Here is a 24,932-nt window from a genome sequence, read left to right as displayed (position 1 = left end):
CCTCATCCAGCTGTGCCCTCCCCATCCAGCTGTTCTATTCCCTATGTGCCACCCCATTCCTTGCCTCCCCACCCAGCTGTGCTCCCCCCATCCAGCTGTGCCCCCTCCCCACTCTCCACCCCTTCCCCACCCCACAGGTGCCCGGGCCGGGCGGGGCGGAGGGGGGCGGCCCCCAGGGCGGATCGGGGCGGGCGAACAGCGGAGGGGCGGCCCCAGATTGCGATCGCTGCTTCGTTCCCGGCGCATCCCCGCTCCGGTAAGCGTGGAACCGAACCGAGCCGAACCGAGCCGGGCCAGGTGAGGCCGGGATGAGGCAGGCAGAACTGGGAGGGGTCGGGTTGAACAACAGGATCGGATCCGGTCTAAACCGGGGTAGGATCCAAGCAGACTGTGTCACACCGACCCGGGTAGGATGGGGCTGAACGGGGCGGGATGGGATCGGGGTGCGGATCGAGCCGTGGGGTGACATTGAGCAAACACCCAGCCCCATTGGGGCCGTGCCTATGGTGGGTTGGAGTCCTAGGCAGCCCAAGTGAGGGAGTTGAGGTTAAGGAATGGGCTCAAGGCTCCTCGGGGGACTTGGTGGGGGTCCCACGCCCATGAGGTGGCACAGCCCAGAGCTGCCCATCACATCTGTCGCCTATAGGGAGCGAGTCGGGGCTCCCCAGCTGTGCCCTACACCCTAAGCTGGGAGCTGGAGGTGTTTTCCTAATGGGATCTGGCTGTGTGGGGACATTGGTGTCAGTGAGGGCAACACGTATACGTATTTACATACATGCAGGGATGTAGGTATATGTGAACAGAGGGGTGTGTGCACACAGACGTGTGTCCAGGAGCTTAAATTTCTGGGTGTCTATGCATAAAGGTGCCTTGCTCAGGAAAGGTGTAGACCAGTATAGGTGTGCACAGAGATACATTCCAGTGTACAGGCACAGAGATCCATACAGCTGTGCATGGAGATGTGTTTGCAGAGATAGGCACAGAGGTTTGCGTGTGTTTGGAGATGCATTTTCATCTATAGGTGGAGAGTAATGTATATACATTGCATGCATGTGGGTCCGTGTGCTTACAGAGCCACGTCTGTGTTTGTTTGGATTTGTAGAGAGGTATATCCATGTGCAAAGGGGTGTATACATGCAAGGAGGTATAGATCTGCTTGTATACATATGCTTGTCTGTGAATGTTTACGCACATGGGTGAACAGATGGGTCCAGATGTGGGATTGTGGGTCTCTGGTGCATACGTGAGTCTGTGAGTAAATAACTCAGGGTTTGCACAAACCCCTCCAAGGCTGGAGGCTGCCAGCTGAGCCCAAGGCAGCTCAGTGCAGGAGTGCCCTTATCCCCTTTGCCACCATCCCGCTGCATGGAGGAAAGCACCTCCGTGGCGTCCCAAAAGGTGACGTGGGGACGGGTTGTTTTGCAGAGCAGGCAGGCAGCCCCGAGCTACGTGTTTTCCCCTTCTCACATCTCTCCAACCTGCTTTGCCTAATCCCTGCCCCCGCACTGCAGGTTTGCTGGGTTTCCTGCGAGTGCATTTTGTGCATGGGAAGAACTTTGTGCCCGTGAGCCCATGGACTGGGTTTGTTTTATTGCTGGGGCACAAAACATTACAGGAGATGCCCATAGAGTGACAGAGGCTCGCACTCCGCTATGCTGCACGTCCTGTATCACCCTCCTCGATGCCCCTCGTCTCCAGGCTTTGATAAATGGAGGTTTCCCCATCTTACCCATGGAGGGCTGCAGATCTGCTGAGCTGCAGATTTCACTTCCACCGTGGTGCAGAACCAGAAACCATCCCAACAGCCTCCAACTTCTCCTTCCTATCTTTCCCTTATCTCCTCCCATGCAGTGATAAATCCCACGGCACCCTGCACAGCTCAACATAGGGCAGCCCTTTCCCCACTTGGAGCCCTAATTTCCCCATGGGTTTTACCCTGTGCCCATCACTGTGACATCAAAGACCATTGATGTCCTTGTGACCATTTTTTTGGCTGCTTTTTTTAAGGACAGGAGTGTTCCACCACCAGCCATGCTCATAACCTTGAGCACGTAGCCCTGCACCCTACAAGGGACATTTTTTTCTTGGGAATTCTTCCTGGAGATCTAACAGCCATTTCCATGGATCAACACAGGAAGAACAAACCCCAAACCAACGTTCCATCCTCCCATTGACCCACTGACCATTGTCCCATCACCCATTGATCCGTTGATCCATTGGCCCATTATTCCATTGGTCCATCACCCCATCAGGCCATTGACCCACTGACCCATTGTCCCATTGTCCCATTGTCCCATTGTCCCATTGACCCATTGATCCGTTATCCCATTGTCCCATCACCCCATCAGGCCACTGACCCATTTCCCCATTGTCCCATTGTCCCACTGACCTGTTGACCCATTTTCCTATTGACTCGTTGGCCCACTGGACTGCGCCATCAGCCTGGAGCATGGATCAGCACTGTGCCAATGTGTTTCACTTGGATCTGTGGCCTATTTTTGCAAAAGCAATGAGTTGCTTGAAAGGAGCAAGAGGGAACATCTGATTCTTCTATCCGATTCGTCTGCACGAGGCAAATTTAGAACACGAAACACGCTCAGCTGCAGCAGTGTCCTCATGCCAAGCTTGGACAAAGCTCCCTGCTCTGGAAGGGAGGTGAAACAATGCAGTAATTGCATTAGGATGGAGAAATATGCACATATTCAGTGCTGTAACTATTTCTTTTAGCAGCCTTGCAGGTGGCCCGGGGCACCCATGGGTGTTTGAGTCGTGGTGTCACTGCTGTCACATTCCCAGATCCCTTTCTGGGCTGATCCCGGTGGCACATTCTCAGATATCACTTGGTGCCTGCATTTTGCTTGTTGGGGTCTGGGGGACGCTGTGCCCACCCTGGCATGCAGTGCCACACAGCCACACGCCATGCAGTGCTGTGCCCACGCTGCCACTTGGTTTCTGTTCCGCATTTGGTGCTTGGCTGCCACGTCAGAGTGGAAGGGGAAGTGATGCTACAGATGCACCCAGGACCTGGAGCGAGTCCAGGGCCCAGTGCCTCCAGCACCCTGAGCACCTCAGCAGGTAGGAGGTGCTCTGGGTTCCCCAAGCCCACCCCCTTCCTTTTGCAGGCCATTTCCCATGGTGGTGATCCCCTGGGTGAGGCCTGACTGGGGATCCCTGAGGAGGGCACAGGCGTGGGGTACCCTAGCCCTATGCTCCACACTCTACCCCAACTCTACACTGAGGCTTGGGGCAGGGGTGAGGGCATGGGGGATTCAGCGTGTTTCATCTCTGGGGTGGCTGTTGGAGGTGGCTTTTGCTGGGCAGTGGGTGCCATGGGGCACCGTGGGGCGTAGGGGGGTCAGAGGTGCCAGGTGAGACCTAGGCAAAGTGATGTGGCCAGGGTTGGGCAGGGGGATGGTTGCTGCCTTTTGTTGTGCTTTATTTCCTCCTTTCACTTGTCAGGTTGCAACCCTCTCCCCCAGCAGAGCCAGCTGCGGTTGCACCTTCTGTCCTGAGGACATCTTCCCATCCCCTTTTCTTCCCCATCCCCATCATTCTTTACTCAGAGTGTGGTGAGGTGCTGGAACAGCTGCCCAGAGAGGCTGTGATGCCCCGTCCATCCCTGGAGGTGTTCAAGGCCAGGTTGGATGGGGCCCTGGGCAGCCTGGGCTGCTGTGAAATGGGGAGGTTGGTGGCCCTGCATTGGTGGGGGGTTGGAGCTTCGTGATCCTTGAGCTCCCTTCCATCCCAAACCATTCTGTGATGCTGTGATTCCCCTACAGAAAGCCTCTCCCCAGTGCCCAGAGCTCAGAGGGATGGGTTCCAAACAAAACCTTCCACCACCAATCGGCCACCACTCTCAGTTGCTGGATGAAAGCGCCCACAAAACACCTCTGTGTCCCGCTGCAGGAGGCACTGCTTGCTGCTTCCCAACCGGGTGACTCTGCCATGGGACTTTGGCACCCCCTGCAGAGGAGCAGGGACGTGGGCTGAGCTCACTGCATTGCTAATGGACATGCTGCAATTTCCTCTGCGTCAGCTCTTCCTGCCCAGCAAAGTGCCAGCACCGCAGGGTGGTGATGAAGGCCACTGCAGTGCCCCAAGGGCCATCACCCATCCACCCAACAGACCCCAAATTCCATCATTCGATAGAACAAGAGGGAACAGCCTCCAATTGTGCCAGAGGAGGGTCAGCTTGGATGCTGGGGAAAATTTATTCTGTCAAGGAGTGGTGATGCAGTGGTACAGTTGCCCAGGGAGTGATGGATGAAAAGCTTAATGTGAGCCAGCAGTGCTCTTGCAGCTCAGAAAGCAAATGGGATCCTGGGCTCCATCAGCAGAGGGGTGGCCAGCAGGGACAGGGAGGTGATTGTCCCCCTCTGCTCTGCCCTCATGAGGCCCCGTCTACAGCACTGCGTCCAGGGCTGGAGCCCCCAGGACAAGAAGGACAGGGAGCTGTTGGAGAGGGTGCAGAGGAGCCACAGAGATGAGCAGAGGGCTGCAGCACCTCCCTACAAAGACAGGCTGAGGGAGCTGGGCTTGTTCAGCATGGAGAAGAGAAGCTGCAGGGTGACCTCAGTGGAGATGGGCTAGGGTTGGGCTTGGGAATCCTAGAGGTCTTTTCCAACCTCAGTGATTCTGTGATTCTGTGATTCTATGATCTGTGTTGCCTTGGGATGGTGGCAGATGAGGCTATGGGGCTGCACATGCCAGTCCAGGTCCATCCTGAGTGCATCATACATGGCCAAGCCACTGACTGCCCCATTTGTCGTTCACAGGCACTTCACCCAGTGAAGAGGGGACCATCAGCATGGCCAACTTCACAGCTGGGAGGAACTCGTGCACCTTCCACGAGGAATTCAAGCAGGTCCTGCTGCCCCTGGTCTACTCAGTGGTGTTCCTACTGGGGCTGCCACTCAACGCCGTTGTCATTGGGCAGATCTGGCTGGCCCGCAAGGCGTTGACCCGCACCACCATCTACATGCTGAACCTGGCCACAGCTGACCTGCTCTACGTCTGCTCCCTCCCTCTCCTCATCTACAACTACACCCAGAAGGATTACTGGCCCTTCGGGGACTTCACCTGCAAATTCGTCCGCTTCCAGTTCTACACCAACCTGCACGGCAGCATCCTCTTCCTCACCTGCATCAGCGTCCAGCGCTACATGGGGATCTGCCACCCCTTGGCCTCGTGGCACAAAAAGAAGGGAAAGAAGCTGACGTGGCTGGTGTGTGCTGCGGTGTGGTTCATCGTCATCGCCCAGTGCCTGCCCACCTTCGTCTTCGCCTCCACCGGCACGCAGAGGAATCGCACTGTCTGCTATGACCTGAGCCCTCCGGACCGCTCCGCATCCTACTTCCCCTACGGCATCACGTTGACCATCACCGGCTTCCTGCTGCCCTTTGCAGCCATCCTGGCCTGCTACTGCAGCATGGCCCGCATCCTGTGCCAGAAAGATGAGCTGATCGGCTTGGCGGTGCACAAGAAGAAGGACAAGGCCGTGCGCATGATCATCATCGTCGTCATCGTCTTCTCCATCAGCTTCTTCCCCTTCCACCTCACCAAGACCATCTACCTGATCGTCCGCTCCTCACCCACCTTGCCCTGCCCGACCCTGCAGGCTTTTGCCATTGCCTACAAGTGCACGCGGCCCTTTGCCAGCATGAACAGCGTCCTCGACCCCATCCTCTTCTACTTCACCCAACGCAAGTTTCGTGAGAGCACCCGCTATCTCCTGGACAAGATGAGCTCCAAGTGGCGGCACGACCACTGCATCACCTACGGCTCCTAGGTGGACCAGGCCACCTCGGTGTCACCGGGGGCTGGGCATGGAGCAATTTGGGTTGAAGCTGCATGGTGAGGAGATGGGGATGCGCACAGAGAGCTGTGGGTGCCCAATCCCTGGAGCTGTTCGAGACCAGGCTGGATGGGGCTCTGGGCCCTCATGGGTTGGAAATAGATGATCTCAGAGGTCTCTTCCAACCCAAACCATTCTATCATTCTACCATCTCCAGACTGACTTCCATCCCATCTCCAGCCCACAGCAGTGTGGAGATCATCCCAGCACAGAGCCCACGTGGTGTCTGTTGGCTCTCACCAATTACACAATGCCATCCTGGTTTTAGCTGCTTTGTGCCAAGTTTTGGTGGAGGCTGAGGCACCAACACAGAAAATGTCACCAGTGGGGCCAGTGTTCAAAGCTTCTCCTCATCTTATGGGCCTGTACCATCCCTGGGAAGGATTTTTGGGGGGCTGGGAAATGTGGCTCTGTGTTTTTCCCCAGTGAAACTGTGGAGCAGTTCAGGGGTCCCAAATACCAATAGAACTTCCATGTCTCCAGGAGAGGAAAAGTTCAACATCACGGACATTTCAGTGGTAACTCTGGCATAACTCAAAATGGGACTGGACCAACAAGAGATGTGGGCCCAGTGGTGCAAGAGAGCACCACTAGGAGCTGGGAAGGGGGAATGAGGGGAACTGGGACACCAATGCCACAATTCCCACCCAGGCGATGGCCACAGGCTGATAGGCACATGCCAGCATCACTGTCCTTGGACTCTCAGCATCCTCTGCCACCCCTGTTTCCCAGAACCCCACATCTGATGTGCATTCTGCAGGGCGACAGTGCTGAGCCAGTGAATCAAAGCACTGTGGTTTGCACAGGACATCATCCAGAGGAGGCTGAGCCATCGCCACCAGGACGCTGGGCACTGTGGATGTACCTCTCACTGCTTTGATGTCTTTAACATCCAGGATGACCTATAGAATAAACCCGCCCTCCTTTTTCCTGTATGTACCCAACAATGTACAGGTGCCATATGTACCCATATATACATCAGCCAAGCAGAGGAAGGTCGTAGCACTGCTCAGATACGCTCCACTCAAAATACACCTCGAATATCCACACTACGTTACGTGTGTGCCTATATGTGTGTTGATCTGTGGGTGCCGTGTACCTCACAGGTGTTGGTGTGCAACAGTCACATCTAAGTCAATCGAAGCCATTTGCTTTCAATCTCAGCAATTAGCAGCCCTCTAGACTGGATGCTTGTGCAAAGCCACCCGGCCAAGCTCCCCAGTTAATCCCAATGCACTGCATCTTGAGCTCTTCCTTCTCTTTGCCATAGCAAGGGGGAAGAGCTGGGACAGGGTGCGTTTGGTTGGGATGCAGGAGGCAATGGAGGAGGCAGGGTTGGATTTGGGGTGGATGTGAAGTGGACTTGAGTGACTTTGGGAGGCCTTGGGGGGCACTTGGGGTGGACTTTGAGTGGTCTTGGAGTGGACTTGAGGTAGACTTGAGGTGGCCTTGAGGTGGACTTTGGGTGGCCTTGAGGTGGACTTGAGGTGGATTTGGGGTGGACTTTGATGGCCTTGAGGTGGACTTTGGATGGCCTTGAGGTGGACTTTGGGTGGCCTTGAGGTGGACTTTGGATGGCCTTGAGGTGGACTTTGGATGGCCTTGAGGTGGACTTGGGGTGGATTTGAGGTGGATTTGGGGTGGACTTTGATGGACTTGAGGTGGACTTTGGATGGCCTTGAGGTGGACTTGAGGTGGATTTGAGGTGGATTTGGGGTGGACTTTGATGGATTTGAGGTGGTCTTTGGGTTCCCCTTGCTTGTAGCCAATGAAATCTCTTCCAATGCGTTTTTGGGGTCTCCCATCCCCACAAGGCCGCGTGATGCATTAATACGGGTGGTTGGAGGGGACACAGCTGTCCCCAGGTTTCCCCCAGACAAAGCAGAGGAGGGCGTTGCGCTCACGTTCGGCCACACCACGCGGACCCAGGAGAGGGCGCAACGTCTTCAGGTTTGGAAAGGGCGAAAATAAATTAAAAAAAAAAAATTAAAAAAAAAAATCTCCGGATTTCGGAGAGTGCACAAAATCTTTTGAGTTTTGGAGAGGACGTCAGATTTTGGGGTTTAGGGGAATGTGTGCGCAGGGGAGTGGAGGGATGCAGGAAGCACCCTAAGACCCTGCGCCAAGTGGACGTAGGGCTGACTATGGAAAGTTGGGCAAAATGATGCCAAGGGAAGTCCAAAAAAGGCAAAACTGGACAGATTCTGTATTTCCCCAGGAGCTCAGATGCCCCCAGGATACCTTTGTGGGGTGTGCAAGCAGACAGCAACCTCTGCTCAGTGCCTAGGAGAGAGATTTGGGGTCTCTGTGATTTGGAGACTCTGTGGGGACGCTGCAGGTTTGGGGCAGGGTCACTGCATCCACCACAAAGAGGTGTGGGAGGTGGAAGTGCCAACCCTGTGTGTGTGCTCAGGAGCTCAGCTGATGGGCTTCTGGTCTGCCCAGCCTTGGGGTCTGATGGCTCCTTCTCAGATCCGTGGTGTGGATGCGGTGGTGGTGGCGGTGTTACCCTGTAAAGCCACCAGGCCCAGAGGCCGAGGTGATGGGCACAGCAACTCCTGGGGGGATGGGATGGAAGGGGGACACTTGGAGACGTGTCTCCTTCACTTGCAGCCCAAGGAGCAGCTCCTGCAGCACTGAAAGCAGAAGAAACACAAAGCTCTTCCCTAAACCACATCCCAAATGTCAGGGGACAGCGTGGGGACACCCAGCCCCGGGGGCAGAGGGGCAGGAAGAAAGGGAGAGTTGGAACAGAACCCCCCCCCCCCCCCCCCCCCCCCGGGGCTCAGGGCTCTACTGGGGGCACTTGGAAAGTTTCCGTGCCCCTGCGACAGAGAGAGCAGAGTCCTTTCCGTGGTGCCACAGCAGAGCAAATCGAGGTTATCCCATTCATTTTCGTTTCCTCCGCGATAAACCCTTGGGAGATGGAGATCAGTGCCTGCAAGCACGGAGCGCTGGCAGCGTTTGGAGGCTTGAAAAGCCACGAGAACATCGTTAAGCAGAGCAGAGCGCTGCCAGGGCTCGTGGAAAGTCGGGGATGGGGCAATGCAGGAGGAATTCGGGCGAGGGGGGGGAGAGGGGGGGGAGGGGAGGAAAAGGGTCTCTGCCTTCAGCGCCGACTTTTCACCTCCTGATGGGGTTTTCCTCGCAGAAAGAACAAAAAAAAAAAGTTGAGAGAGATGGAGAGGGAGGAAAAGATGGGGAGGGAGGGAGGAGGGATGCGGGGGGTGATCGCTCGGCCTGCTCTCCTTCTGCCGTTGCCAAAAAAAAAAGAGAAGGGGAAAAAAAAAAAGGACAATCCGCAGCCCTGCAACCATCCCCCTCTGCAGGAGGAAACCACGCCTCTCGGGGAAAGTTTATTTGAATGCAACAAATAAAAAAGAAGGGGGTGAGGGAAAAAGAAAAAAAAAAAAAGAGGGAGGGAGGGAGGAAAAAAAGCTGGAAAAAAAAAAGAGAGAGAGAGAGAGAGAGAAAACAAAGCGGGAGGGATGAAGGCCGGCGGCGGCCCGGAGGAGGAGCGGGGCCGGGCGGTGCCGGGGGGCAGCGGGGGGCGGGCGGAGGCGGCCCCGGGGGGGGCACACAATGGCGGAGGGGGGCAGCGGCCGGGGGGCATTGCAGGGCCGAATGCTGCCCGCCTCCTCCCCGCCTTCCTCCTCCTCCTCCTTCTCGTTCCCGGCTAGGAAAGTTTCGCCGCCGCCGAACGCCGAATCGCCGGGTCGGGCGTTCCGCAGCCTGGCCCCATCGGTTCGTCAGCTTTCCCTTCGCTTCGCCGAGCCGGAGCCAGCACCGGGCCCGGCCCATGCCGGGACGCCGCCGCCGCCGCCGCCTCCTCCTCCTCCTCCTCTTCCTCCTCCTCTACCGCCTCGGGGGCCGGCGCTGAGCGCGGAGCCGCCGCGCTGGCCCAGCGTCCCGGCGATGCGCAAACTCTTCGGAGAGAACGGACGGCGCTCCCCGGGATGCGGAGCTGGGAGCGGCTCCGGACGGGCATCGCAGCCCCCTCCGCCTCCGCCCCGCAGCCGCGTCCCGCACCCCGCGCTGCGCGCTGCCCGCGGAGCTCCGCCGGGGCCCGGCCCGCATTCCTGGCATAGCTCGACCCACCCTCCTCCTCCTCCTCCTTCCTCCTCTTCTTCTTCCTCCTCGTCCCGCAGCCTGGAGGAGCCGCGTCGGGGTGCGGAAGGAGAAGGGCGAAGCGCCCAACGTTTGGCCGAGAGGGACGGAGAGGCGCCGGGCAAAGCGGGCGGCAGGCAGCCGCTGGCCCCCGCCGGTCCCGTGGTTGCCCGCGTGGCCAAGGTGAACCTCCTGCCCTTCGGCAGCCCCGCCGGGAGCCGCTACGCCAGCAGTGAGACGCTGAAGGAAGAGGAGCAGCCAGCGGGCTGCTGGGCGTTGCACGGAGGACGCCGATCGCCCGCTTTGGGGCCGAACGATGGGTTGGCGTGGGGGCAGCCCCAAATCCGAGCCCGGCCCAAGCTGCCTTCGGGCATGGCCAAGGTGAGGGCGGATTTGGGGAGCGATGCTCTACAGCCGGTGGGAGATCGCGCTGAGCACCGCAAGTCTTTATCCAACCCTGACATCGCCACCGAGACTTTGACGCTGCTCAGCTTCCTCAAGTCGGACCTGTCGGAGCTGAAGGTGAAGAAAAAAGGGGTGAGGATTGGCGAGGCCGCAGCCTACGACGTCCCCGCATCCAACCTTCGGACCCGCGGCTCCGCTCAGCCCTCCGGCCGCTGGGCGCCGGGCGAACGGCCCACGCTGAAGGACCTGACGGCCACGTTGCGCCGCGCCAAGTCCTTCACCTGCTCAGACAAGTCGGGGACGAGGCGGCTCTTCCTGCAGAGCGCCATGAAGCAGAGCTCCTCCGAGCTCCTCCTGGCCTCTGCTGGCAGCCACGACGGTGGGAGGATGGGGGATGATGAGGACGCGCTGCCCGTGGTCATCCAGGATCAGTACATCCAGGAGGCCAGGCAGGTCTTTGAGAAGATCAGCAGGATGGGCTCCCAGCAGGACTATGGCTTGGCGGCCGAGCAGAAGGACAGCGGAGGTGTGGATGGAGCTGAGGAGGTGGCAGCGATGGCGGGGATGGACGTGGCCCTTCGAGGGCAGCCAGTGGGCACGCAGTGTTTGAAGAAGGTGGAGTTGGAGGAGAATGTCTCTTGCAGGAAGTCCGTGGAGGAGCTGCTGGGTCACGAGTCAAGCGTGACGGACGAGGGTATTGTCACTGAGCCAGAGCCAGGGCCCGCTGGGGTGGTCTTGGGGGACCTACGCGAGACCTGGCAGCTGCATGACAACAGTGTCACTGCCACCGAGCCACCTCCACCCCCTGCTCCGGCTGCAGAGGATGCTCTGGCCTGCAAGGCCCAAGCGCCGTCAGAGACCCCGAGCACACCCAGCAGCTTGCGGCGCCGGCGGAAATTCCCCTCGGTGGGCATCAATGGGGTGGAGAGTGGCGTCGGGGAGGGTCCCGGTGAGCCCTACCGCTCCCTGAGTGACCCCATGCCCCACCGGCGTTGTCCGGTGACGGAGGACGCGAAGAATTTCTCTGTTGACAGCAACCTGTTGGGTTCATTGAGCGCCAAGGGCGGCATCCCGCAGCCCTCGGCCATCGCGTTGGCCGGGCACGCAGGCAGCGCAGGCAGCGACCTGTCGCTCTGCAGTGACGGGCTGCGAGATTACAGCAGCCTCATCCAGACCATCGTCAGCCAGCCCGGCGCCATGGATAAAGTCATCGATGAGAAGGGCAACGGGAAAACCATCAAGAAGAAATCTCTGAGCGATCCCAGCCGCCGCGGAGAGCTGCCGGCGGGCGCCTTTGAGGGACCCGGCGAGGCCATCAGCGAGCTGGAGGGCAGCATCCCCCCGTCCAGCAGCGAGCCCATCCTTTCGGAGCAGAGAGCTGTCCCTGCCTGTCCCCAGGGTGTTGGACATGGCTACGGCTTTGACCCCAAGCTGGCCGAGGTGCTGTCACCACGCGGCGCCCGCCGGAGCTCCAAGAAGCGCAGCGGCCGCGTGTCCCACCAGGAGAACCAGGTGGTGCCCGCCACCATGGCCAGAGCCCACCCGGCCACCAAGCACGTGCGGCACACCAGCGAGCCTGCCACCTTCATCCCCATCACGGTCCCCGAGCCGCACGCTGGCCACCATGCCCAGCACCCCGCTTTGGAGGCCGCCCGTCCCCCCGTCAAATCCTTCCCTGCCCTACAGCCGCCGTCACTGGAGGATGTCACCAAGCGTTACATGCTGGCCCTCAACTCCAGTGACACGTCCCCCAGCCCTGGGGATGGGTCCCGCTCCTCGCCTGTGACACCCACCGCCCCTGAGCCCGCCAGGTGCCCCCGGCAGCCTGACCCCAAGAGCAAGCCCCAGGTGGTAAGTGCCCACTGTGCCCAGAATTCCGCCGTTCGATGACATGCGGGATGTTTTGTGTCCCCTCTCCACTGCGTGTCTCTCTTTGGGACCAAAGTTTTCTCGTTGACATGGGGAAATGCCTGTGGGATGGCCAAGAGTTGGGTCTGGCCCTTCCTGGAGAGATGTTGGTCCTGGAGTGGACAGGTTTTTGGAACAGCTCTCCAAGCAGGTGATTTTGGGGTGGAAACCAAGTGATCTCTGGGTCAAACAGCACCAAAAGGCCACATCTCCCAGCAATGCTCTATAGGGTCCTCATAAATGAGTGTGCTCTCGGCCAGCAGTGGGTGATTTTGTGCCTGAAATGCTGAGTCAAAAGCTGCATTTTTGCCTTGGCAGAGGGCTTAAGCTGCCTTTTTCATTGGTATTTCTGCCGTTCTGCCCCATTGAGCAAACCAGTGCTTTCCACCCAAAAAATGCCTTGCAATTGCTCTGCATGGGAACATGCTGAGCACAGCTTTTTCCCCTAAAACTCTGCAACTTGAGGCTCACTGGTGGCTGGAGCTGAATTAATGTTCATTTTTAAAGAAGAGGGGAAAAACTGGGGGAAAAGGTGATTGTGCATGCTGTAATATAAAAGTTTAACCCTGCTTATTAGGGGCTCTAAGGTACGGATTTTTGCACTTGGGAGTGTGGATAGGGGACGCACAAAGCTGCTAGAAAAGTGATGCCATACTTGCAAGCGCTGCCACCTCCTACACCCATTGGGCTTTTAATAACTCAGCACGAGTCCCCGTGGGCTGAAATCCCCACATGGCGCCGGGCCGAAGCCCAGAAATACTTGAGCCCCATTTGGGTGGCGATTTATTGCAGCGAGAGGATGGGCTGTGCAACTTCTTGCAAAGCCTCCAGCAGCCAAGGAAGTGCCCAGGCAGCACAACCCTTGCTGGCCAGGATGAGATGCAAACTGAGGATATTTTCCCAAGAGTCTGTGTGAATATAACAAAATTCTTCTTTTTTTTCCCCCCATTTTCCTCCCTGAGCATCCCCGGAATGCTTGGGTTCCTACTGGGTTGTGTTGAAGTGTTCTTTCAGTTCCCGCTGGGTTTTGTTGGAGTGTCCTTGGGGTTCTTGTTGAAGGTTCCTTTGGGTTTCCATTGGGTTGTGTTGGAATTTCCTTTGGGTTCCCACTGGGTTGTGTTGAAGTTCCCTTTGGATTCCTGCTGGATGGTGCTGGAGTGTCCTTTGGATTCGCACTGGGTTTTATTGGAGCTCCCTCTGGATTCCCATTTCCTTGGGGTTCCCATTGTTTGTTTTGTTTGTCCTTTGGGTGCCCACTGGGTTGTATTGCAGTTCTCTCTGGGTTCCCATTGGGTTTTGTTGGAGTTCCCTTTGGACTCCCTTTGGAGTTTCCTTTGGGTTCCCATTCAGTTTTATTGGAGTTCCTTTTGGATTCCCACTGGGTTTTACTGGAATGTCCTTTGGATTCCTGTTGGGTTTTATTGGATTTCCCTCTGGGTTCCCATCGGGTTTTGTGAGGGTTTCCTAGGGATTCCCACTGGGTTTTGTTGGCACGGCCTTGGGGTTCCTACTGGGTTTTGTTAGAGTTCCCATTGGGTTCCCACTGGATTTTGTTGGAGATCTCTTCAGATGCCCTTTGAAGTTTCTTTTAGGTTCCCACTGGGTTTTGTTGGAGTTCCCTTTGGGTTCCCACTGGGTTTTGTTGGAGCAAAACACACCGGGACCTGTGTTGTCCTAGTGTCACATGTACCCCGATGGCACACTCTAGGACTGCAATAAGGGACAGGGACTCCCCCTCTTTGCTTGGGAGGGACCTTAAAGATCATCCGGTTCCAACATTACCCCAGCATCTTCGTGGCAAATCCAAAGGGTCGTGCCGGAGTTGGAGGGCTCTCCATAGCCCCCCACGTATAGGGGGCAGCAGGTATGGGGGAGTTGTGACGGAGTTGGAGGGCTCTCCATAGCCCCCCAGGTATAGGGGGCAGCAGGACCCCCACCCAGGGACACAGGATTTGCTGAACCTGCAGCCATCCCATGAACCCATCCGTGCTCCTGCATCGGGTTGGAGCTGCAGCGCCGCCTTTGATCCATGCCCTTGGGCGAGGGTGGCTGCCTTACTGTTATCAGCACCCATTTTCTGCTCAATCCACCTCTTTCCCGTGCTCTGCGCTCACCAATTCCCCCCCCCCCCCCCCCCCCCCCTTCTCCCAACGATTGCAAAGGAGAGCAGAAATCCTCCTTGCTGAGTTCCCAGCACCCATGGCCAGGTGGGTGCTGGGTGCTGCGTCACGTCCCACCCCGCAGATGGGTGCGGGTGGCGGCAGGTTGGGTTCTTTTCCCAGCCCCAGGCTGCAGGAATAGCAGCTCACAGCTGCGACGTGCCCTGCTTTCTGCGTGGTTGTTTGCACGAAATAATTTATGGATCATGTTGGTGCCGATTCGGTTGACGCCTCCGGGATGGTTGGAAGGGAAGAGGAGATGGAGGGGAGAGGCTAATGGCATTGGCATGGCACTGATGGGAGACAGGACCCCAGCACTGTGCCCTTTGGGAATTGGTTGGGGTGAGTTTTGCTGTGTTTTTTGGTACAGACCGAGCGCTCACCTCCCCGTGATGCATCTATGGGGCAAGGGTCTGGTCCATAATAATTGTTGGGGACTAATTATTTGCAAGAGACCTTATGATCATGGGGTGAGAAGTGCTGTTGGAGCACCAAGTTGCAGTTCCCAACCTGGAGCATCCAGGCCAATCTGGGACTCGTTTGGAGCAGATTCTACCCCAACCAACCCAGCCCAGCATCAATTGCTGGCAACTGGGAGCCCAGTTTGGCTCAGCATCGCCTTGAGGCCGTGGGACCACTGGTGCTCACCTTGTTCGAACCCAGCACCGCAGGGGCGAATTTTGCCTTTTAAGGCCAACGCTGCGGCCGTATCTTTGAATCTCCCTCCTGCCTCCGAGCCTCTTTGAGCTGCAAAGAACTTAAAGCAGCGTTTTATTTCCCTTTGATTTATTAGAGGGCAGCGCTGGGATGTTTTATTTCAGATGGCACCGACCGTGGCCGGGGGGGGGAGGAGGGTGAGGGGGAACCACGTTGCTTTTGTTGTAGGGCACAGCGCTGAGGGCTGGATGTAACTTGGGACCTACGGGGAAGAAATCACCCTCATCTTCCATTTATTTTGTCTCGGTTTCTCCCCCCTCGGTTGCTCCTCTGCTCCATTCCGTTGTCATTCCTCCATGGGGGCTTTTGCTCTTCCAAAATGGTCATCTGCGTCACGGCGTCCGTCCGTCCTTCTGTCCGTCTCTGGGAAGTAATGAAGGGGTCTGGTGTTTTCACAGCGCTCTTCCCCAGGGACACGTCCCTCCTTTCTCAGCCCTGCCTCATCCCTTTGCATTAGGAGCTGCCTTTCATTCACCCAGCACTGCTGTCCTAGCGCCGTTTGAGCCCAAACTGCAATCCCTGCGGCGTCCATGGGAGGTGAGGACTCCAGCTCCACCATTCCCAGCACCACCAAGGATTTGCTTTCATGCTTTGCATTTTTTTCCCAAATTTATTTGACGTGCACGGAGCTCAGAGCTCCAAAATCCCAAGAAAAACACAGTGCCCAAATCCATCCGGCTGCTCCCAGCATGGTAGAACCCAACCCTGCCCCAAGGATCCCCCATTTTCTCACTGCCCTTGGTGCCTGCTGGGCTGCGTGTGCTGGCGGGTGGCTGCAACGTGCTGTTCTGTAACTGTTTGTCCTGGGCTCCTTCCAGCAGTTCTCTATGGGGCTGGGGAATCCCTGGTGCCGGAGAGCTTCAAACCCGTGCACTGGGTTTTTATTTTTGCCCGTGCATCCCGCAGCAAAACCCTTCTGCAGAGCAGAGCCTGCAGGGAGAAGCAACACTTTGGAGGCAGAAAGATTTTAAAAAGTGCATCACAAATATAAGGAAAAATGAGGTTTCCTGGCAGCAGCATCCCAAAAGCAGATGGGATGGGGGCACACGTGCTTCCTTGGGGGGGGGGTGGAAGATCAGGTATGCTTGCTGCCACGTGCTGTTTGTTGACTTAGTAGCAGTCGGACCCAATGGGAAAATATTGACTTAAACGCAGCACCTCGTGGGATCAGACGTGTCATGGGAACACGGCCTTCCCCCACCTGGTGCTGCCCAGAAGGGACACATGAGAAAAGCTCTCCTAGCATGGAAGGAGGAGGAAAAAATGGGGTTGCAGAGGGGGATGCGTGGCTGTGCCGGGGTTTTGGCGGGACTGGGACCTGTTGTCCTTTGTCCTCATGCCACCCCTCTGCTCCCTTCTCACCCATCTCCATAGGAACCACGTTTTGGGCCATGGTTGGGAGTTTTCTCTTTTTTTTTTGCTGTTACTGCAGATCTATAATTACATGGCTGGGGCGGGGAAATCTCAGCTTTTCTCCCCCAGGCGATATTTTGGGTGCGCTGCTTTCGGGTTCTGCCTGTGCCATCAGGCACAGCCCGTGGGGACACCAGCTCTGGAAGGGGACATCAGCTCACCCTGCACCCTAACAGAGGGGAGAGCACCAATGTGGGGCTTTGGGGAAGCACACAGCAGCAGGGGTGATGGATGGCTGTTGCTTATTATCACCTCTGGGTACGGCTGTTGGGCGGGTTGGTGATGCGGGGCAGCAGCCACCCCTGTGCCAATGGGGGTATAGGGTCAGGATCTGGCCCTGGAGAGAGAAGGTTGGCACTGGGCTGGCCAGATTCATGGGGATGTTTTACACATGCAGGAGTGCACGGGGTGATGCAGGAGGCAGGGCTGCACCATCACTACGCATGCAAACACATGGCTGAGCTTTACACAAGGACTGCTCTGCAATTCTGGGCAGCCTGCCTGCACCCTGCCTGCATGGAGCTTCAGGCCTGGGCTTTTCCATGTAAAATCCCACAAAGCCAAAGCATTTTGTTGGCTCTTCCAGCTCTTTTCCAAGCAGTCATCACCTGCCTTCAAAGCTCTTGTTTGGGGAACGTGCCTCAGTCCATGAGTTTCCAATCTGTTGCTGCAGGGGATGTAACAGGTTGGCAGCTCTGAGATTTGCACGTGCATCGTTGATACCCACCAACCAAACTCAGCAAAGACTCAGAGGTTCTTAGGTCTTATTTCTGCAGTGATGTTGGTGTCCAGCAGACTCTTAGCACATCCTTAGTGCCTTGTGTCCTGTCTGCAGGGAGATTTCCTTTCTTCCTCCCTTCTTTTTTTCCTTCCCTCCACGCACACAAGCACCCATCCTCATATATCTCCATCCACCTGTCTCCATTCATCTCCATGCACCCATCCATCCATCCATCCATCTCTAACCGCTCATCTCTATTCATCCATCCATCTCCATCTTTCCACCTCCATCCTCTCCATCCATCCATCTGTCTATTCATCGCCATCTACCTTTCTCCATCCATCTCCAGCTAGGCAGCCAGCCACCTTTCTCCATCCCTCCACACTTCCCTATCCATCCATCTATCCATCTATCCATCCATCCTTCCATCCATCCACCCATCCCTCCATCCATCCATCCATCCATCCATCCATCCATCCATCCATCCATCCATCCATCCATCCATTTCGAACCACACATCTCCATCATGGAATTACAGAATATCCCATTCTGAAAGGGACCCATGAGGATTATCCATCTCCTGTTCCACTGCTATCCCAGGTTGTTCTTACAGCCTATCCAGTGCACCTAATTCAATAAGACGGTAAGGTTTATTTTTTGTAAAAGATAGTTTCTCTTCCTTCAAGGGTGAATTTTGGCCTTCCCATCAGTTTTCCAAAGCCCATATTAAACTGGTAGGAATCTACTGACTGAAAAAGGTGGAGGACTTGTAATTAATTCACCAGCATGCATCACTTACAGCGGCACCATCTCCACTGCATTTCCAGACCTCAAAGACAGCAGGAAGCAGGACCTGGAAATTGAACACTACTTATAAATGTCTGCAGAGAACAGTGTGTCCCCAAGGCTGCCAGTACTGTAAGAAAGCAGAAATTTTAAAGCCTCCATCCTTATGCAGTCATCCTTCTCTGTCCATCTGTCCATCCACCTCCGTCCTTATCCACCTACCTCCATCCATCCATCCATCCATCCATCCATCCATTCATCCATTCATCCATCCATCCATCCATCCATCCATCCATCCATCCATCCATCCATCCATCCATCCTTCCATCCATCCGTGTCCATCTTTATCCATCCACTTATCCATCCATCCATTTCCATCCACCTTTTTTACATATATCCACCCATCCATCCATCCATCCATCCATCCATCCATCCATCCATCCATCCATCCATCTATCCATCCATCCGTCCATCTATCCATCCATCCTTTCATCCATTCATCCATCATTTCCATCCACCTTTTTTACATCCATCCAACCATCCATCTATCCATCCATCCATCCATCCATCCATCCATCCATCCATCCATCCATCCATCCATCCATCCATCCATCCATCCATCCTTCCATCCATCCATCCATCCATCCATCCATCCATCCATCCATCCATCCATCCATCCATCCTTCCATCCATCCATCCATGTCCATCTTTATCCATCCACTTATCCATCCATCCATTTCCATCCACCTTTTTTACATCCATCCATCCATCCTTCCATCCATCCCTCCATCCATCCATCCATCCCTCCATCCACCCGCCCATCTCCACCCACCCACCTCCAGCACCCGCTCCAAGGCCCGTTGGCCCCACGGATTTGCCTTGCAGAGCATACCTGGTCCATCTTCCAGAACATCTGATCCTGAAGGCATCAAGTCCACCCTTGCACATCCCAAACACACTGACCTGAGGGGGCTGTGATTTTCACCCTGGTTCTTCCAGGCCAGGATGTGTCCAGAGGGGAGCATTGGTCGCTTCCACCCCCTCTCCCCATGCGGCTCTTTTTAAAGCTCTGATGTTTGGTCCCGGTGGGGCTGTTTCTCCAGGCTCTCTCGGTTTCCATGGCGAGGATGGGTGAGGAATTTCAAAGGGAAAGGCTCCAGTAAATGAACTCTCTCTATAAATAGCGTGTTTGCTTTTCGGTCTTTGGGAACTGCGGGCTGGCCAATAGGAGGGAGAGCGAAAATCAGCATCTGGGTAAAAATATTCCAGCAACTCGAGCTTCTTGCAAACTCCTGTTGGTCTGCGCTGGAGGAGAGGGTCCAGAGCTGCTCATCTTCAGGCTCCAGCCCCAGACTCCCAGTCCCTGCCCACAGCAGCCACTGGGACCAGTTGTTCCATGGTAGTGGCTGTGGCCATCGCTAACCCTGTGCTGTTTCCTCCCCAGCTGCCTCATACTGATAGGCACACTTAAGTATGCCTATAATCCCTACAATTTGAAAGCTGGGGGTGCCAGTGAGTGCACCAGGCTGGTGACACCACTCCATCCTAACACGTCCCTTATCCCCTGTGTATTGGTTCTTGTCCCTTTTTGAGAACCAGGAGTGTGTGTATGTCACCAGTCATCTCACTGGTGACAACAGGACTACCAATGGACCCCACAAGGGCTTTGCATCTTCCTTTTTGGGGAACCAGAGGTGATTAACCAACCAATCAAGGCCATCAACGGACCCCACAGGAACTTGGCACCGGGACAGGGATGTGCTGGGAGGAGGGACATCTGAGATGCTGCGCGGTGACATCACTCATTGAGTGCCTTCTGGAGGACCCACGGGACCCAAATGGGAGGATGGCAGTGGTACCTACGTGGGGACATCAGCACTGCACGAGCAGGACTGGTTAATATTTCCCTGGCAGGGCGGCAGTGTTGCTATTTGTGACCGCACGTTCCCTGGCCCGCTGGTACTCTCCAAAGAAAACAAGCAGGGAGTTGTTTGCATGGGAAGATTGGCATCTCCCAGCCTGGGATATGGTTTCCTGCTTTTTTTAGCTGGGGTAGCAGGAGACTCGCCGGCCTGCCCTGATTTGGCATACTTCTCCTTTCTTTTTTTACGGGTTTTATCCTGACCCCACGGCAGAAATCCTGTCGCTATCGGTAGCGGAGCGCACCGCAGGAGCTGGTGCTGCGCGGGGACATTCAACATTGCTTTTCCATCTCACTTCTGGTTGTCCAAAGCCCCGCTGCAATGGGATACAGATGGCTCAGAGCTTCGGTCACCAGAGACGGGGGTCACCCCTCTGCCGCCCGCACCCGCCGCAGGTCAGTAGGTGCCAAAATGCCCTTTTCTAGCCTCAGTGTGACAGGGATGCTATGGGGAAGGTGTTGCCTCTCCTTGACGTGATGCGCCGTGGGCATTTCTGTGACCCCCCCCCCCCCAGGTTGCTCCCTGATGCCCTGTCTGTGGCCATACTGGGTGAGGGGACCTGCTGTAGAGCTGGGATGGCTGTGCCCCACCACTGTGGGGCTTCTGGTGATTTCCAAGGGCATGGTCAGGGCAGGGTGGCCATGCATAAGGCTGGGATAGGGGCATGGCATGATCTCCTTGGGGCTCCAGGGTGCCCATTACCTCCTGGGTGTCCCAGGTGTCTTCATGGGTGTCCATGGAAGTCTTGGGTGTCAGCTCCTTGGTGACCTTGAGCTCCTGGGTGGCTCTTGGGTGTCCATCCGTTCCTGGGTTCTAATGGATTCCTGGGTGCTCTTGGACTCCTGGGTGCCCACTAGCTCCTGCGTGCCTAAGGGATTCCTGGTATCCCTTTTCTTCTGGATTCCTCCTGGCTCCTGGGTGCCCATAAGTTTCTGGTGTCTGTTGACTCTGGCTGCCTGTTGGCTCTTGGTGTCCATGAGCTCCTGGGTGGGTCTTCAGTGTCTGTCAGTTAGTTCCTGGGTTCTCATGGACTCTTTGGTGGCTCCTGGGTGTCCATGAGCTCCTGGTGTCCTTTGGTTCCTGGATGGTTCTTGGCTCTTGGGTGTCTCTAAGCTTGTGCGTACCCATGAACTTCTTGGGTGACTCCTGGGTGCCCATCAACTCCTCAGTGTCACCAGCTCCATCCCAACAGCTCCAGGGTGCACCAGATCGCCTCTATTGTCCTCTATTGTCACTGTCACCTGGTGCCCATCACCACCTGGGTGTGTGTGAGCTCCTAGGTGTCAACTCTTGAGTAGTCATCAACTCTTGGGTGTCTTTTAGGTCTTGGGTGCCTGTAGTTCCTTGCTCTGGATTTTGGAGTTCCCATGGAGCCTTTGAATCCCTTTGGGTCTTGGGTGCCCATTAGCATCAAGGTGCATGTGGATTCCTGGGGGCCCATGAACCCCTGGGGGTCTCTGGATTCCCAGTGTCCACCATCTCATGGTACCCATCGCCCCCTGGGTGCCACCAGACCCTCCTGGATATCCCACTTTTGCTTGCCTCCTCCTCTCCCATGCCCCATAGGACCAGGCACCCAACCACCTCCTGCCCACGTGTGTCAACACTAAGAGCCAGGGACAGGACCTGTGGATGTCCGGTGGGATTACACCAGGGCAAGGATGGGAGATGCTTGCGTGGTCCCAGGACTGGGTGAGCCCTCACTGGACACCGTTTGTGGGTTGGATGCTGGTTGTGGTCTGACCTAAGCATGTGGAAAGCAGTGCTCTCAGGCTCCGGCCTGCGTGACTAAAACTTGAGCAAAAAAAAAAAAGCCAAAACAAAACAAAACAACAACTTTCCATATTTGGTGAAAGCTGCTCTGGGGCCCGGCGGCCCACATCCCCAACGGCAAGCTTAACCTATTCTGGGTGCAGTGAGTTTTGTAAGGGCTCGGCGTGAGCAAGGGAAGAGTGCTGGGGGTGTGAATAGGGACAGGCTTTGTGGGAGCACGGCATGGGGAGGATGCTCAGGTTTGGAGATGGAACAGTGTGCTGGAATGCCCAAATGGTGATGGTGGTACTGCTGGAGGAGGGGGGGAACCCCTCACAGAGCCCTCCTGGTGCAACCTGTGGCCTTGATTTCAATTAAAACCACGTGGGCAGAGCCCTGCTGTCCGGCTGCATGCTTGGCTGATGAGTTTTTGCCTCTCCGGGAAATGAGCCTCCCTCCTGCCCTGTCCCCATCACAGCCGTGTGCCTGGCAGTGCTGCTCACTGAGATGGCATGGGGTGCCCGGCACCCGTCCTCACATCCTGGAAACATTGCTTCATCTGATCTTTTTTTTTTTTTTTTAATTTAATTAAAAACAAAAAAAACCAAACAAACAAAAAAATGCCAAAATCTGGCTTTTTTTCTCACACTTTAAAAGCAGAATTGCAGCCAGGCCGTGTTCCTCCTGGGATGAATCACCGCAGCCGAGCAGTCAAAGAAGGGAAAGATGAGATGAGCCACCCCTCCCCTCCTCCTCCATCCCTCCTCCATCCCTCCTCCATCCCTCCTCCTTCTCCTGGACATTGGCTTTCTCCATGGGAGCATCCCAGCACCAAAGCGGCGCTCCTCGGAGCCTGGGAAAAAGCACAGCTGAGGCAAAAGCAAACATCTCCATCCCGAGGGCTGAGAATAAACACCGGGGTATTATTAGTAACCGGAGCAGAGCTGAAGCAGGACTGCTGATTTATGCTCGTTTTTCCTTTAAAGAAGTTACGCTCTGGAGAGGGGTTGGGATGGACCTCACCCGTGGGAGAACAGCAAGCGGCCAGCCGGATGGATGGATGGATGGATGGACAGATGGATGGAAGGAAGGATGGATGGATGGATGGATGGATGGATGGAAGGAAGGAAGGATGGATGGAAGGAAGGATGGAAGGAAGGAAGGAAGGAAGGATGGATGGATGGATGGATGGATGGATGGATGGATGGATGGATGGATGGATGGATGGAAGGATGGATGGATGGATGGCCACCAGCATCCTTCCTTGGCACAGCCCCTCTTCTGCTGTTTTTTGACAGGAAAACACACCATGCATGAGTGGTAGAGATCAGTACCCAGGAATGGAAGTGATCTGTACCAGGCACAGCGGAGATTGGTACCCAGGGATGGATGTATCAGGGCCAGGGATGGTGGGCATTGATGTCCAGGGATGGAAGTGGCCAGTACAGGAAGGTGGTGGTGAATGGCACCCAGGGGTGGAGGTGGCCAGTGCCATGGATGCTGGAGATTGACAGGAATGGAGGTGACCAATACCAGGAATGGTGGAGATCAGCACCCAGGGACGGATGTATCAGGACCAGGGATGGTAGAGATTGGTATTCAGGCGTGGAGATGGCCAGTGCCATGGATAGTGGAGATTCCCAGGAATGGAGATGGCCGATACCAAGAATGGTGGAGGTTGGCACCAAAGGATGGATGTATCAGGACCAGGAATGGTAGCAATTGGCACCTGGGAAAGGAGGTGGCCGGTACTATGGATTGTGGGAGATTGGTGCCCAAGGATGAAAACGGCCAGTTTCAGGGATGTTGGAGATGGACGCTGCAAAAAGATGGCTGTTCCCAGCTCCATCCTCAGGCCAGAGGCAGCCACGCTGGGACGGCTTGCAGGCAGACAGACTTCAGGGCACTGGGGACGAGTAACGTGGGAGGGGAGCCAAGAGCCGCACGCCGCCGCTGCCGGTGGGAAATTCATCCCGAGGCAAAGGGCCAGCGGAGGGCTGGGCTGGGTGGATGGGCTTGCCTTGAAAGCTATACGAACTCCAATCAAACCTTCTGGTTAAAAGAGGAGGGAACGTGATTTTTCCGAGTGATTTTTCCTGCCAGAAACCGAGCAATTGAGGAAATACGGAATTGGACGCAATAGCATCATCCGAGCTATTTAGGTTTCACGTCAGCCACATCACTGCGAACCGCCAGCCCTATAAGCGGCTCATTTCATTAACCTCAAACTTTCCTCCAGAAACCCCTCCTCTGGCCCTCGAGTCATCCTGAGAAAGCACAGGGAGAAAGGAGCGCTCGGCTGGGAAAGCAGCGAGGGGTCAGAGTGCGGCTTGGGATAGGGATGACTGTGTCACGTTCCCAGTGGTGGTTGAAGTTCCCCAAAGGTAACAAACGCTCTGTTATCTGGTGTGTAGATTTGTAGATTTGGGGTCATTTTGCCCCAAAATGGGGGCTCCTTGTGTGCAGAGGATGTGGCATCTTGCAGTGCGCGAGCAAGCTTACCGCGCCGGGGAGATGCCACCAGAAAACCAATTATTTAGCTGGAAATGGCTCTGCCTTCTTTCTGTGCCCTTTTCTCCATGTTTTGGGACAAATAAAGCATTAAAGCTGTTAATCTAGACCTGCAGATTGGACATCCCACGCACTACTTCCTCCCCAGGGCAGGAGACTGTCCCCAGAGGCAGTGGTTCTTATTGTATCCCAGCTCCCTCTAGTGGGATCTGCCCCCAGGAGAACAGAATTCCCAGTTCCTATCCCAGTTCCCATCCCAGTTCCCACCAGTTCCTTGCAAAGTGGGACTCGGGAGGAGGAGAGACACTAAGATGGGTTCAGCTTGGCTCTGGTTTTGCTTTTCCTTCAAGAATTCCCACATTATTTGCGGAATGTCAGGAGCTGGTGGCTGGGGACAAGCTGTAAACGAGGAAAGCAACTTGTGTGTGCGTGCCTGGTTTTATTCTTTCAGTTTTGGCACATGTTGAGGGGGTGGGAAGAAAGCCGCAACTCTCCATGCAGGGCTTGCTCCTCCTGCAGGATGAGCTTCAGAGCAGCAAACCCTGCCCCAGAAATGATCCAAAATGCTCCTGTTTCACCTGAAGCAGGGCTAAAGCAGGTAAAGAGCAGGGTGCAAAGGCAGTGATCACTGCACTGCTGACACTCACCCTCATGTCCCAGTTCCTGCTGGCAGCGGG

General features: G+C 55.9%; 2 protein-coding genes across 3 annotated transcripts in view; both read left to right on the top strand.

Annotated features, from left to right (window-relative positions):
* Positions 1–172: 172 nt before the first annotated feature.
* On the top strand, positions 173–6,911 carry P2RY6 (pyrimidinergic receptor P2Y6). Of its 2 annotated transcripts, none has more exons than XM_048950726.1 (2): positions 173–256; positions 4,776–6,911. In XM_048950726.1, exon 2 carries the CDS (start codon positions 4,808–4,810, stop codon positions 5,786–5,788), a length of 981 nt encoding a protein of 326 aa, XP_048806683.1. In that variant the 5' UTR covers positions 173–256; positions 4,776–4,807; the 3' UTR covers positions 5,789–6,911. The 2 variants fall into 2 exon arrangements, with proteins under 2 accessions (XP_048806683.1, XP_048806676.1); XM_048950719.1 differs by having other exon boundaries at positions 189–297.
* A 2,525-nt stretch (positions 6,912–9,436) lies between these two features.
* ARHGEF17 (Rho guanine nucleotide exchange factor 17) overlaps positions 9,437–24,932 on the top strand; it is a 38,143-nt gene continuing 22,647 nt past the window's right edge. Inside the window, exon 1 of the mRNA XM_048941784.1 lies at positions 9,437–12,217. Within this exon, the coding sequence (XP_048797741.1) occupies positions 9,437–12,217 (2,781 nt within the window). The remainder of the gene's footprint in view (positions 12,218–24,932) is intronic.

This window comes from Lagopus muta, chromosome 1 (assembly GCF_023343835.1).
Source record: "Lagopus muta isolate bLagMut1 chromosome 1, bLagMut1 primary, whole genome shotgun sequence".
Lineage (NCBI taxonomy): Eukaryota > Metazoa > Chordata > Aves > Galliformes > Phasianidae > Lagopus > Lagopus muta.
This window is presented reverse-complemented; position numbering and strand designations above follow the sequence as displayed.